General features: G+C 54.7%; 7 protein-coding genes across 7 annotated transcripts; 2 read left to right on the forward strand and 5 right to left on the reverse strand.

Annotated features, from left to right (window-relative positions):
• Window positions 1-2: 2 nt before the first annotated feature.
• Window positions 3-1,496, reverse strand: ASPZODRAFT_19312 (hypothetical protein; the record flags this gene model as incomplete). Its single annotated transcript, XM_022727372.1, has 1 exon — window positions 3-1,496. The coding sequence occupies one exon, from the start codon at window positions 1,494-1,496 to the stop codon at window positions 3-5; it is 1,494 nt and encodes a 497-aa protein (XP_022578100.1).
• Window positions 1,497-1,929: 433 nt separating this feature from the next.
• On the reverse strand, window positions 1,930-2,858 carry ASPZODRAFT_136041 (hypothetical protein). The gene is made up of 2 exons (XM_022723964.1): window positions 2,423-2,858; window positions 1,930-2,335 (listed from the first exon to the last, which is right to left on the reverse strand). Exons 1-2 carry the CDS (start codon window positions 2,807-2,809, stop codon window positions 2,009-2,011), a joined length of 714 nt encoding a protein of 237 aa, XP_022578101.1. The 5' UTR covers window positions 2,810-2,858; the 3' UTR covers window positions 1,930-2,008.
• A 286-nt stretch (window positions 2,859-3,144) lies between these two features.
• On the reverse strand, window positions 3,145-3,777 carry ASPZODRAFT_19314 (hypothetical protein; the record flags this gene model as incomplete). Its single annotated transcript, XM_022727373.1, has 3 exons — window positions 3,145-3,158; window positions 3,280-3,447; window positions 3,495-3,777. 3 exons carry the CDS (start codon window positions 3,775-3,777, stop codon window positions 3,145-3,147), a joined length of 465 nt encoding a protein of 154 aa, XP_022578102.1.
• A 691-nt stretch (window positions 3,778-4,468) lies between these two features.
• ASPZODRAFT_73970 (hypothetical protein) lies at window positions 4,469-5,964 on the reverse strand (the record flags this gene model as incomplete). The annotated part of the gene is made up of 3 exons (XM_022729937.1): window positions 4,469-5,051; window positions 5,107-5,400; window positions 5,456-5,964. 3 exons carry the CDS (start codon window positions 5,962-5,964, stop codon window positions 4,469-4,471), a joined length of 1,386 nt encoding a protein of 461 aa, XP_022578103.1.
• Window positions 5,965-6,151: 187 nt separating this feature from the next.
• ASPZODRAFT_19316 (hypothetical protein) lies at window positions 6,152-10,212 on the forward strand (the record flags this gene model as incomplete). Its single annotated transcript, XM_022727374.1, has 5 exons — window positions 6,152-6,176; window positions 6,228-6,407; window positions 6,492-6,899; window positions 6,968-7,479; window positions 7,558-10,212. 5 exons carry the CDS (start codon window positions 6,152-6,154, stop codon window positions 10,210-10,212), a joined length of 3,780 nt encoding a protein of 1,259 aa, XP_022578104.1.
• An 86-nt stretch (window positions 10,213-10,298) lies between these two features.
• Window positions 10,299-11,204, reverse strand: ASPZODRAFT_73923 (hypothetical protein; the record flags this gene model as incomplete). Its single annotated transcript, XM_022729934.1, has 2 exons — window positions 10,299-11,029; window positions 11,078-11,204. The coding sequence occupies 2 exons, from the start codon at window positions 11,202-11,204 to the stop codon at window positions 10,299-10,301; spliced, it is 858 nt and encodes a 285-aa protein (XP_022578105.1).
• A 380-nt stretch (window positions 11,205-11,584) lies between these two features.
• Window positions 11,585-13,043, forward strand: ASPZODRAFT_19318 (hypothetical protein; the record flags this gene model as incomplete). Its single annotated transcript, XM_022727375.1, has 3 exons — window positions 11,585-11,644; window positions 11,704-11,918; window positions 11,969-13,043. The coding sequence occupies 3 exons, from the start codon at window positions 11,585-11,587 to the stop codon at window positions 13,041-13,043; spliced, it is 1,350 nt and encodes a 449-aa protein (XP_022578106.1).
• Between the last annotated feature and the right edge of the window lie 89 nt (window positions 13,044-13,132).

Here is a 13,132-nt window from a genome sequence, read left to right on the forward strand (position 1 = left end):
TATTACATAGAGCTATCATCATCGTTCAACCGCCAGACAACCTCGACGACCTGCGCCTCGGTTTCCTCATCTCCTTCATGGAGATAATACTGCCTGACGACTTTCTTGGCGACAACGGCCTCCTTAAGACGCAGGGAGAGCTTGCCCGTATCCTTTGGCCGAAGCGGGCCGAGACTAAAGGCAAACTCGTTGCCCTTTCTCGTCATGCTGCGGTCCCACGTCTCCTCCATCCCGAGCAAGTCATCCAGCAGACTCGAATACTGGATCAGACTGAATCCGTTGACGAGGAACCAGTCGTCGTTGAGCCGCCACCGACGCAGCAGACACGCGTCGCCGCACACGGCCGACACGGCGCTCATCTGCACCATATCCGCGTCGAACCAGGATTTCCAATGATGAAGCGAGAGAGGCAACGGTCGTCCGGACTCGTAGAAACCGGACGCATCCCCGTGCAGATCGAGCTGGTAGAGGCCCCTCTCCCAGGTGAATTTTGTCGTCGTGTACGTGTATATACACCGGGCCAGACGCCAGTCGCCCGTGTCCGTGAACTTGCGGCAATCCGGGTACACTTCGTTCAAGGTTGTGAGGAGCGGAATCGAGAGGAAGACCCCCCCGCCGCCGTACGCCATGTACCCCCATACATGCATCTGAGCGAAATCCTCGGACAAGGCCCCGATATACTGCGGCTGGGAGGCGTCATAGGAGTCCAGCCGACGGACGAGATTCGTCATGGAGGGAAAAAAGGTATCGTCGTCGATGAAAGACACCCATTTGGTGTCGGGCGTGCGCTGCTGGAAGAGCACCCGCACCAGCGAGAAGTACCGGTCGAGGTACTCTGCGCGATCCTCGAAGATCTGCAGGTGGATGCCGAGTTCCTCTGCGCGACGACGCACCAGCACTTTATTCTCGTCGGGCTCGACGACGGCGATGATGCGGGCGCCCGTGCCGCGCGACCAGTGGGCAAAGGCCTCGAGCGACTCGTTCAGGCGGGTGATGGTCGTCGCGACGCCGAACAGGATGTGTGACGCGTCGGCGCGCGACGGGTTGAAGGGGACGTGCAGATGGACGTGCGGGTCGCATGCTTCGTTGGGGAGGATCTCAAAGTGGTCTCGTTTGTTCGCGAGCGAGATCTGACGGTACGCGGGTAGCGAAGTGTCGAGCCTGTCGGGGAACTGCTTGAAGTCCTTGCTCGCGCTGGCGGTGATTTCAATGCGGGAATACTGCACCGAGGTCAGCTCCGATTTTGCGTTCACGTTCCACGCGCGCAGCCGGTCGAGATTGACGTTGCAGCCGCCATTCTCGCCGTCTGGGTCGACGTCGGCGGCGTCGTCGCTGCTGCTGGTGCTGCTGGTGCTGCTGCCGAGAACGAGGGGGTTCGCGAGATCGGATAGCGGGGCGCTGCGCGAGTACAGGACGACGACGAGGGCGGCGCAGACGAGGAGAGCGGCGGCGACCAGGGCTCTGAAGAAGGCGCTCTTGCGACGATGGGTAGTCATGCCGTCATCACATGGAGATGAAGTGAAGTGAGGTGAAGAGGAGAGGGAGAATTGGAGTTGATCGGACGAGAGAGAGATAGGAGACGACGCGTGGCCAGTGAAGCCGTGGTTTGTTATTGGTGGATTGAGTGGGGAGATGACGAAGCTGGATATTATCACTGTACTACATATAACTACTCTGTACATATATTAGGTTGATATAGATTTATATAAATAGAATATGTATATCAAGTACTAAACAGTTGGTATTCAATTGATTTTGTGGTGTCAACTTGTAGAGTCAAGGTACTAGAGTTGAACTGATTGATGGGATCAACAGTTTTCTAATATTATCGAATTTAACCTGATGGTAAATTAAATAGAAAATATATAATAATCATGAATACTATAGTATCTACTCCAGACGCAGTAGATGTAGTAATACATTTTATCAGTAGAAGCCATATTAATTTTCTGATGGATATTGGTATGGTGTTGTAGAGTAGGTTTACTGTAGTATCAGAATCTATCTATCAACCATCTATCAAATCTATCAAACCACAGACAACCTCAACAACTCTCTCCGGCAGACTCAAGTGCACCATATGGCCTGCACGGCACCGCTGGACTGAACTCCCCGCCAGCGCCGCCAACTGCTCCTGCAGAGACACTGGAATGGCCTGATCCTCCTCGCAGATGAGATACACCGACGGCACGTCTTTCCAGCCTGTATACGAGACTGTTCCGTCCCAGTCGTGCGCCGGTTGCGGTTTCAACACAGCCAGCCATTTCGTTTTGTCAGACTCGGAGAGATCGTTGAACAGGATGGTTTCCGGTTGCGCGCAATATGAAGAGCCGTTCTATCATCAACAAATATAAATATGAGACCAGCAAATGGATAAGTAGATGTAAAGAGAGAGAGAGAGAGAGAGAGAGAAAGAAAATACCTCCACGACAGCAAAAGGCAAGGGTTGGTGCGTATATCCCTGGGGAAACACCGCTGCCGCCAAAAAAACAATCCCTACCACCCCCCCTGTTTCTCCAGCAGCGTGTCGCGTCTTCCTGTCGAGTCCCTGCATGGCTTCGCTGCCGAGAAACCCGCCGGCGGAATGGAGAACGAGCAGGACGTCTTCTCCGGCGACCACGAGGCGCTCGATGTGCGTGCGGATAGACAGGATGTCGTCGCCCATGGTCGGGTTGCCGGGCGAGACAGTGCCGGTGCTGGGCAGCACGGCGGTTTCGACGGTGTATCCCTGGGATTGCAGGAGGGAAGAGACGGCACTGAAGACCGTTGGGCCTTCCCAGAAGCCGGGAACAATCAGAATGGAGGGCATTGCAGTATGTTGTTATGTTGTGTAGGTAGTGTAGTTGGTGTTGCAGTGAATATATAGGCGTTGGGCTTACTAGATAGGCGCTGGGCTTAATACGCTCTGATTTGGTGGCTCGCGTAATTCAATAGTTCTGCAGAGAATACGACAATACTAAGTTCTTATTAACTTTACCTATAGTCAATTGGTTCATCTTACAGGATTAAGCGAATTAAATGGCTAGTTGAAGTAACAACCTATTGACGGTGCTTACTGAGTACTTACACAGCCCCAAAAGGATCAATTACTCCGTATTATTGGTAGTATTATGTTATATAATTATGAATTACTTTCAGACAATGCTAGTAGACTATCACTATACCCAAGTCAGCTGTAGCATAAGTGTCCAGTTGGTCCAAAACGAGAACAACTATATTACTCACTGAGTACTCGCCCACATCTCCTCCTGCGTCGGCAAATTGACCACCATAAAATACAGAACGTCTGTTCTCTCGTCGCAGAGATCATCCTGTCGATCCCGGGTACGGGGATGTGTCTGCCAGAGACCAACGCAATGAACGAGCCGCTGTTCGCCGGGTGGTTGGGGTCATTGAAGCGCGATTTCATGGGGGGCGTTGTTCGGGTGGTAGTGGGTGTTCTGATGCCTATTAATTAGAATGTGATAGAAGTAGAGATATAGATGTAGACTCACCCATTCTATATTCGCCTTTCTGCCAGCCAGCGCGAAGAGCGTTTCCACCTCCCCTGGTCTCCCTGCGACTCCTGTCGATATCCGGATACACCAAGGGCGCCGTCTCGGGCAGCTCAACCTCTCCATGTGTCTCGCCACTCGCAATCCGCATGTTCTCCCTGAAAGTGGCCTTGTCGTGCGTGCTCAGCTTGTTCACCGTCTGGGCCACGTCGAGCCGTTCCCCGTGGAACAGCTGGCCCAGGAGCGTGGTATGAGTCTCGCCACTGGTATCTTTGAACGCCATCACGAGCACGTACTGCCTACACGGCATGAAAGACCTCCTCGTTCACCCGGTCGAGAAAGGTGTTGCCTCTTGAGCGTGCCTGGAGTTTGCGCGCTGTGCCCGCTGCAAACAAGGCAATCAGGCCGATCACGTGGGCTGGCGGGCTGGGAAATGGGAATCGCCCCAATAAACTGCGTCGCGACGAAGACAACGTCCATCGTGGTAGGAGCCTGCAGCTTGAATGTATCTCGTGGTTTCTAAGCTTACACTGTGCTCTGTCTAGGGATTCCCCTCCTGCAGCATCGCTTCCTGCACTTTGATCTTCTATGGTTGATCGACACTCGGTTCTTGTCTCATGCTGGATGCCATCGTGTCCGATTCCCATACAGCTTCGTCTTGGTGGATTTCTGCGGTAAGAACAGAGGGCCCTTTGGATTCCTCTCCATTATCACTGGCATCTGACCGTTCTCAGGCCGGAACTGGGCGCTTGAACAAGGACTGGTATGATGAAGACAACAATTGATAGACCGAATGAGAAGATATCAACGTGTCTATAAGATGGTACCGCATACTACATATAGAATGTCTTGCTATACTGACGAATGATGTAGGATCGTCGTGGGGGTGATCATTGGCGTCTTTCTTCCTTTTCTGGCATTCTCTCATCAAGAAGCAACAAGGTATGCTGGTTATACAGTGTTAGAGCTATTCTCTACACCTTATCAAATGTGACACTTTCCACCTCTGGATCCTCCCTCTGTTCGAGGGGAAACCGGCGTGCAAACCAGAGAATGACAGGAATCCCCAACAGATACACCCCCCACAGCGCTGCATTCACTTTATACCCGACTTTATACTCTGGCGCCTGGCTGGCCGGGTAGATGAGGACCGGCACCCACGCATAGAACACATATCCCATTGTGTTGAGCCACCCGAGAAGGATGGCCCTCTCCTCGGCGGAACCGCTACACAATTCATTCCCCCAGGCGAACAGCAGCGCCCCGGTACCCACGGGCGCAAAGGTAAGGAACCAGGCCACATATTTCAATCCAACAGGGATCCCAGTCCACACGGACAGCAGGGTTCCGCCGAGTAATCCCATTGCGGCGCCGAACATGATGATCGGCCAGCGCTTGCCGATCGCGTCGCTGATAATCGCAAAGCACAGGGCGCAGACGATTTCCACGGCGTACCCGCCCGAGGGGATCACGTTGATCTGCGCGACGGTATAGATCTCGAGGGATTCCAGCCAGAGGTTCATATACGATGCGATATGGAGAGCAAGAACGTAGCACCTGAGATTTACAGTCAGCAATGATTCGGTATATGAATAGTAGATAGGGAACATACACGTATGGAATGACCATCACGTAAAGAGGCCATTTGGTCGCTGTAGAACGCAAGACCTCCCAGCTGAATCCCTTGTGTGTCGCTCTTCCGACGCGTTGCAGCCGCGTCTGGGCAACCTGCCGGTCTGTCTCGTTCAGGTAAAACACCCTCGAGGTGGCGGGAGAGTCCGGGATGAGCCAGAAGCCCGCGAGCGCGATGGGGATGGAGATGATGCCGTCGAAGATGAACAGCCAGCGCCAGCCGGGGAGGTGCGCCGTTCCGTTCATCCCATTATATATGCCTGCTTGAAGAAAGCTAATACATTAGAACACCGAACATTCCAAAGATCATTCAAAGAAGAGATATATACCCCGAAAACATCTGCGCCGCAGCGCTGCTCTGTTGGAAAATCACCGACCGCTTCCCCAGCTCCTGCGGCGTGTACCAGCTCCCCAACAGCGTCATCATGCCCGGATACGCCGACGCCTCACACAGCCCGATGAGAAACCGGAGGGCGTACAGGCTCTTCACGTTCGGTGCAGCAGCCATACACATGACGAGCGCCCCCCAGAGCAGTTCCAGCGCCGGCAGCCAGCGCGAGGGGCGCACCTTCATCTGCACCAGCTGCGAGGGCAGCGTGCCGAGGATATATCCCACCGTCCAGCAGGTGGTCAGGATGTTCAGCTGGTTGCCGTACATGTGCAGGTCGTCCTGCATGCCCGACACGTACGCGTTCGACACGTTGGTCGAGTCGAGGTACATGACAAAGTAGTACAGACACGCCCAGATGAGGTAGAAAGTGTCCAGCCGCCGGACGAGGCGGTGTTCCTCGACGGGTTTGTCGTCGAGGGAGTCCCAGAGATAGCCTAGAAGCTTCATTCTACAAAAGATGAAAAATGAATAGAAATATAACCAGAAAATAATCACTAGAAGACTGATATAGTTATATAGTATGCCTATCTATCACGCCATCATCCTGCCAATGACGATAGGCGTAGAGCTCCCGTATATAACACATACACATACCTTTCTACTACATATCATCCTTGGATTATCATTCTGTAGAATGCACGGTATTCGCATTTCAATCGGTAAGATCCGATATTCCTATATATATATATATATTCTAGTCTAATAAGCAGACCGCGGAGGCACGTTCTGCGACGTGATCGCTCAGACGTCCGACGTCCACGTCTTCAAGCTGCTGTCTGTCGACCCGCAGAACTACCGTGATGCGCCCACAGAAGCGATTCGAAGAGTCCTCGAGATCGTCGAGGGGAGATGCATCCCCAAGGACGAGCTCTTGGACGCTTCTTCCATCGGTAGGGAGCCTTCCCGCTTAGGCTTAGATCCAGGGTTAGGGTTAGGGTTAGGGTAGGGCTAGGGCTGACTAAACCATATGATAGGCTCCTGCCGCATTGGGACAACCGTGGCCACAAACGCCCTCCTGGAACACAAGGGCGCCCGGTTTGCTCTCTTGACCACCAGGGGATTCAGGGATCTCAGCGAGATAGGCGACCAGTCCCGCCCGAAGCTGTTTGACTTGAATATCCGCAAACCCTCCTTGTTGTTTGATACTGTCGTTGAGATCGACGAGCGTGTGACGCCTGAAGGATACGAGTTGGATCCAGCGCCTGTGCAGACAGACTGGAGGGACAATAATGACCCTGACCTCGTCCATACGGCCAGTGGAGAGGTGATTCGTATTATTCGCAGACTGGATGAGGATCAGACACGCTCTGTTCTCAGAGATTTGAGAAAGCAGGGGTTTACGGCCGTTGCGATTGCTTTTCTTCACTCCCATCTTTACCAGGGTATTCCCTCGTGTTCTTTCCCTTCTTTTCCTTCTACTTCTTATCTACGTGTCCATCTAATTTCATAGAACATGAACGTCTGGCCGGTCGCATCGCAGAAGAAGAAGGCTTCACCGTCTCTCTCTCGTCAATAATCTCCCCTCGGATCAAGATTCTGGAGAGAACCACCGCCGTCTGTACGGACGCGTACCTCTCCCCCGTCGTCAGACAGTACGTCGACAACTTCCTCGCAGGGTTCAAATGCCCCCCGCGGAGAATCGATTTCATTGCCTCGGACGGCGGCCTCCGCCTGGCACCGGGGTATACAGGCAATGCCGCCCTGCTGAGTGGTCCGGCGGGCGGAGTTGTGGGCGTCGCCCGAGCGTGCTATGATGAAGAGACCCGGACCCCGCTGATCGGGTTTGATATGGGAGGCACCAGCACTGACGTCTCGCGCTTCGACGGCCGTTTCGATCATGTCCAGGGGGCAACCATCGCGGGCAGACGGATCGCCGCGCCCATGTTGAATATCGCGACTGTGGCGGCGGGCGGTGGGTCGATGCTTTTCATCAGAAATGGGCTACTAGTTGTAGGGCCGGAGGTGAGTTTCTTTCTTTAATCTTCTTCTTCTTCTTTTTTTTTTTTTTTTTTTTTTTTTTGATGTGCTGACAATGAGTAGAGCGCTGGTGCTCATCCCGGTCCGGCCTGTTATAGGAAAAGCGGCCCTTTGACTGTCACCGACGCGAATCTCTTCCTTGGTCGACTGGATGTGACGTCTTTCCCTGCAATATTCGGCGAAGACGCCAATCAGCCGTTGGATAGAGACGTCGTGGAGAAGAAGTTCACTGAACTGGCAGAAGAAGTAGATCTCAGTCCCGTTCAGCTGGCGGCCGGGTTTATCCAGGTCGCCAATGAGAGCATGTGCCGCCCAATTCGCAACGAGACGGAGGGGAGGGGGTTCCTTACGGCTGACCACCACCTGGTGAGCTTTGGGGGCGCGGGCGGTCAACACGCCTGCTCGATTGCCTCGAATCTGGGCATCAATCGTATTCTTATTCATCGCTATGCCTCCCTGCTGTCTGCGTACGGGATCAGTCTGGCTGAGACAACCGCAGAAATGACTGAGCCCTCCTCGCTGACTTTATCACATCACAACACTCATAACGACGAGACGATGTCACTGCTGAGAGAGAGAGAAAAGGAACTCCAAGCTCGATTGGAGACTGAATTGTGTTCTCAAGGAGTCACCGATAAGGAGTCGATCGTGTACACTACCTTTCTCAACCTGCAATACCGTGGAATGGATACTAGTCTTGCCGTCGAAGAGCCAGAAAATGGTGACTATTCGGCAGCGTTCACCGCACAGCATCTCCGTGAGTTTGCTTTCACTACTCCACGAGATATCGTTGTCGATAGTATCCGGGTGCGAGCGGTGGCAAGGAGACCGCGTGAGGGTGTCCGGATCAATCAGAGCATCGCTCTCGCAAAGGCAAACACCGTGTCTGCAACACCTGAGCGACAGCAAAGAGTCTACCTCGATGATGACTGGCATGATGTCCCGGTCTATAGATTGAGCTCACTCGCTGTGGGGGCTCAAATCAAAGGGCCAGCCCTGATCGCCGACGAGACTCAGACCATTCTCGTCGAAAGCAGATACGAGGCCATCATCACCGAAGAGCATGTGGTGATTGACCGTGGAGAGGAAGCAAAAGTTGACTCTCAAGAGACTGGAGTGTCTCCTGTCCTGCTCTCCTGCTTCGCAAACCGGTTTATGGCGATCGCCGAACAGATGGGCCATACATTACAGCGCACCTCGATCAGCACAAGCATCAAGGAACGACTGGATTTCTCATGTGCCCTCTTCGCCCCAGATGGCGGGCTGGTCGCCAATGCACCACACATCCCTGTCCATCTGGGGAGCATGCAGTTTGCTATCCAATACCAGCACGAACGGTGGAAAGACGACCTACAACCGGGGGATGTCTTACTCACCAACCATCCAGAGGCAGGAGGCACCCATCTCCCGGATCTGACAGTTGTCACACCCGCGTTCTACAACGGCGAAATCATCTTCTACGTCGCTTCTCGAGGCCACCATACCGATATCGGCGGGATCGGCATCACGAGCATGGTCCCAGACTCGACGGAGCTCTGGCAAGAAGGGATGATGGTGCATTCCGCACGGATCGTGCGAGGCGGCGTCTTTCTCGAAGATGAAGTGCGTGCTCTCTTCGCCAAAGCGGCCGAGTATCCGGGCTGCAGCGCGACGAGACGCTTGGGCGATAATCTGTCAGATATACGGGCCAAGATTGCCGCCAACCAGCGCGGGATCAGACTCTTGCAACAGCTCTGTGATGAATTCGGATTACCCAGAGTCCACACGGCTATGGAGGGGATCCAACGCACTGCCGAAACTGCCATCCGGACCTTGCTCAAGAAAATGTACCACAACACCCGACTGGCGCAGCCGTTAACCGCGTCTGACTTTTTCGACGACGGCACCGAGATCAAAGTGGCCATCACATTGGATGAAGAAGGCGGTGCGTTGTTCGACTTTACCGGGACGGGGGCCCAGACGTACGGAAACATGAACATGCCCATTTCCATCACGCACTCAGCCATTATATACGTGCTCCGCTGCCTGGTGGATATGGAGATCCCCCTGAACCAGGGCTGTCTCAACCCATGCACCATCCGCGTTCCGGAGGGAAGCATCCTCAACCCGTCGCCCTCTGTGGCCATCTGCGGATCCACCATCGCTTCCCAGCGGATCACCGACGTGCTGCTCAAGGCCCTGAATGCGGCCGCCGACTCACAGGGCTGCGCAAACTCACTCGGCTGGGGAATGGGCGGGAAAGATCCCCGCATCGGACAAGTGATTCCAGGCTGGAATTATTCCGAGACCGTCGGTGGAGGGTCCGGTGCCGGACCCTCGTGGCACGGCGTAAGTGGTGTCAACGTGCATGCGACAAACACGCGGGCAACGGATCCAGAGGTCGTCGAACGGAGAACGCCCGTGATCATCACCCGAGACGAGATCAATCTGCACTCGGGCGGCGAGGGCTTGTTCCGCGGCGGAAACGGCATCACGCGAGAAGTCCAGGCCAGGATCCCTCTCACCTTCAGCATCCTGTCTGAACGCCGTGCTACGCGGCCATCGGGGCTCGCGGGGGGCCAACCGGGTAAGGCAGGCGTGAATTATGTGTTTCGGAGGAACGAGCATGGTAAAGAGGAGAAGATCAATATCGGAGGCAAAGCTGTCATCAAGTTGAAAGCCGGCGAGAGGATTCAGATCAACTCTCCGGGGGGTGGAGGGTGGGGGGTGCCTCAATGAGATGATTTATTTCTACCTTTGAAGAGTGAGGGTGACATCTCCTATGGAGTACTAGACTTGACATTTAGCAGCCGGATTAATCCAGCTTATCCTAATGAACTATACTTCATCCACACGGCCCCTGCTGCCACCATGACAGTGATCAAAATGACGCCCTTCCGGAGGATTCTCCCCCCAGCAATCTTGAGCATGAGGTCGCTCCGCTCCGCAAAGGCCTGGCGGTCGTTGACCCGTGGAAAGGGTACATCAGGGACATCTTTACCCAGGAACGCACACAACGGCTCCCAGCCATCTTCAAGTTTGAAATCCAGCAGCCGCTCCCTGGGGGTCACCCGCCGGATGGTCTCGTAGTGCTGGCGGTAGACCTTCCTGGCGTTCTGCTCCAGCTCGCGCCGCGAATTCGCCCGGAACTTGCCCCGGACCCAGGTGTTGGTCATCTCCTGGAAGGTATACATCTGCGTATCGAGGCGGACAAACGCCGACACGGCCACGCTGAACATGTACTTGATAAACGAGTCGTGGAAGCTCTCGTACCACGCGTCCACGTCGCGCTCGACAATCACCACCTTCGCCTCCGGGTACGCGGCGATCAGCTCCTCTGCGAACGCGATCGAGGGGAAATCCGAGGCAATCTCGTAGTAGCCCAGTAGCTGGTCAAACTCTTGTCGACCAAAGGGTTTCATCTTTGCCTGAGAGGGAAGGAAAAATTTGGCTTCCAGTCCTTCCTGCCACATCCGCGTGTCCTGCACATGCATCCACTGGTTGAAGCCGTGGATCGTCGGGCCAAACCCTAGCGTTTCAAGAGCAGTCTGCATGGCTTCAACACCAATTAGTATTCATTCTTCCTGCCAACACAAGTACTCACACATTGTCCCCGTCCGGGGCATGCTCAGCGCCAAGATCTTCATGGGCACCTCCCGCGAACGCGTGCGCGGGTCGATATTGCGGTCCGGCACAAACAATTCAGGGTACTTTTCTCGGTCGGTCGACATTTCTCTGTTCTCTGTTCTCTGTTCTCTGTTCTCTGTTCTCTGTTCTCTGTTCTCTGTTCTCTGTTCTCTTGTTTTTTCTGCGGTTGGAAAGAGGAGTTTGTTGGCTCGTAAAGCTTTATATGACGGGATGAATGGGGGCTAGCGTCGAAAGACCTTCCCAAACGGGATGCTCAGCGCTGACAAGTGACGTCATATTACTTTCTGCCTGAGGCAAGAAATGGTTCCTGAAAAAGCTGCCTCAGGCATTATTTGTTGCCTGGTTCGAGGCTACGCACTAACCCGGTTGGGAAGCCCGGGCTTACGTCGGGTAAACCGGCCTTCCCGTGATCGCGTCACGAGATCGCCAGAGACTCGAACAGTCTCGCAGACGTCGTCCAAACATGCCCAACGTCGGTCGTCCCAGCAGAGACTGCCACGCCTGTCGCAGACGACGCACAAAGGTAGAGAGTGTCCCCGAGGTTTGTGGAGGCAGTGACTGATCGTGTGCTGGACTTTCTAGTGTGATCTCACGCGCCCTGGGTGTCTGCGCTGTCACCGCCGCAGCGAGCTCTGTCCGGGATATCGCGATGAGCTGGACGTACGATTTCGCTGCGAGAATGTCGCTACGCTCGGGTCTGGGCGGCACGTTGCCTTGGCAGCTGCTCGGGGGGTGATTGGACACCGGCCGTTACGGGTAGTTTTCGAACCTGGCACGAAAGACGAGAAAGAGAAGAGGTACTACGTACCCCTTGACGGCCCACCTTAATAAACTAACAGCTTGATAGGAGAGGGGATCTGCCTCCAGAGCCATCTTTGCAGATTCCCGAGGCGCTAGCCCACTTCCTAAACTACACCTCGCTCACACTACTGCTGCTGACGCGCGAGCGCTTCATGGACGCCTGGACGATCGATACGCCTTTACTAGCCACGCAGCACCGGTTCTTTCAGCTATCATTGTGCGCGCTGGGGATGCTTCATCGCGTCTCCCTGCTGGAGGACAGCACGGGCGGCGCAGCCCTGTTGAAACAGGGTGAGCGCGCCGCGGCGCGCCGCGCCCACGCCCAGGCCAAGCGTGAATTCACCACCGCCATTGCTTGCATCACGCTTGAAAACGGCGCCGCGGTACAGGGCTTTGCGTTTTTCGAAATCCTTCTCACGCTGGCGGCTCTCGCGACCGCAGCGCCTGTAGATTCCTCATCGACAGACCCGCTCGACGGTGTCTCCTCGCTCCTCGCCGCCATCCGTGCGTACTGGAGCCTGCAGCCTGTAACGGCCGTCCACTTACGTACCACGGCGATGAAAAAGTGGCTGACTGCCTGCAATCCGGTTTCTTCTTCTTCTTCTTCTTCTTCTTCTTCTTCTTCTTCACTGCCAGAGCGGAGCATTCTTCAGCGCATCCGTGGCTTGTTCATTTTGCTCAGGTGGCAGTGTTGCGAAACCAAATACCCGCGAGACGAAGTACAGACTTGTCTCTCTGCCCTGACAGTGCTGCACGCATTTTATACGGGTGTCGCGCTGCGTCCTCTAACCTGGGACGTCATCCTGACCTGGCCAGCCATCGTCGCGCAGCCCTTTGTAGCCCTCGTGCAGCGGCGCCAGCCCCTTGCGCTCCTCGTCCTCGCTCACTGGTGGGTGCCTGTATGTCGCGGCTCGGACCAATGGCTCCTCCACGGACTAGACCGCCGGTTTCTTGACTGCGTCGCACCGCTGGTCGGACGGGAGTGGTCCTTTGCCTTGGACGGATTGCTAGAGGGGAACGCCGGGTTTGCGATGGTCTCCTACGATACAAACCTGTCGCTTTTACCGGCACAGGCAAAGATTCCGTTGTATTGTCGGAATCCAGCAATCGGCCATGGATGACGTACAGTGTACTACACCACACAGTACGGAGTATACATCGGAGATATCCAAGAACAAGTCAATCTATAAATAACATCGGACTCATCTCT

The sequence above is a fragment of the Penicilliopsis zonata genome, assembly GCF_001890105.1.
Source record: "Penicilliopsis zonata CBS 506.65 unplaced genomic scaffold ASPZOscaffold_18, whole genome shotgun sequence".
Taxonomy (NCBI): domain Eukaryota; kingdom Fungi; phylum Ascomycota; class Eurotiomycetes; order Eurotiales; family Aspergillaceae; genus Penicilliopsis; species Penicilliopsis zonata.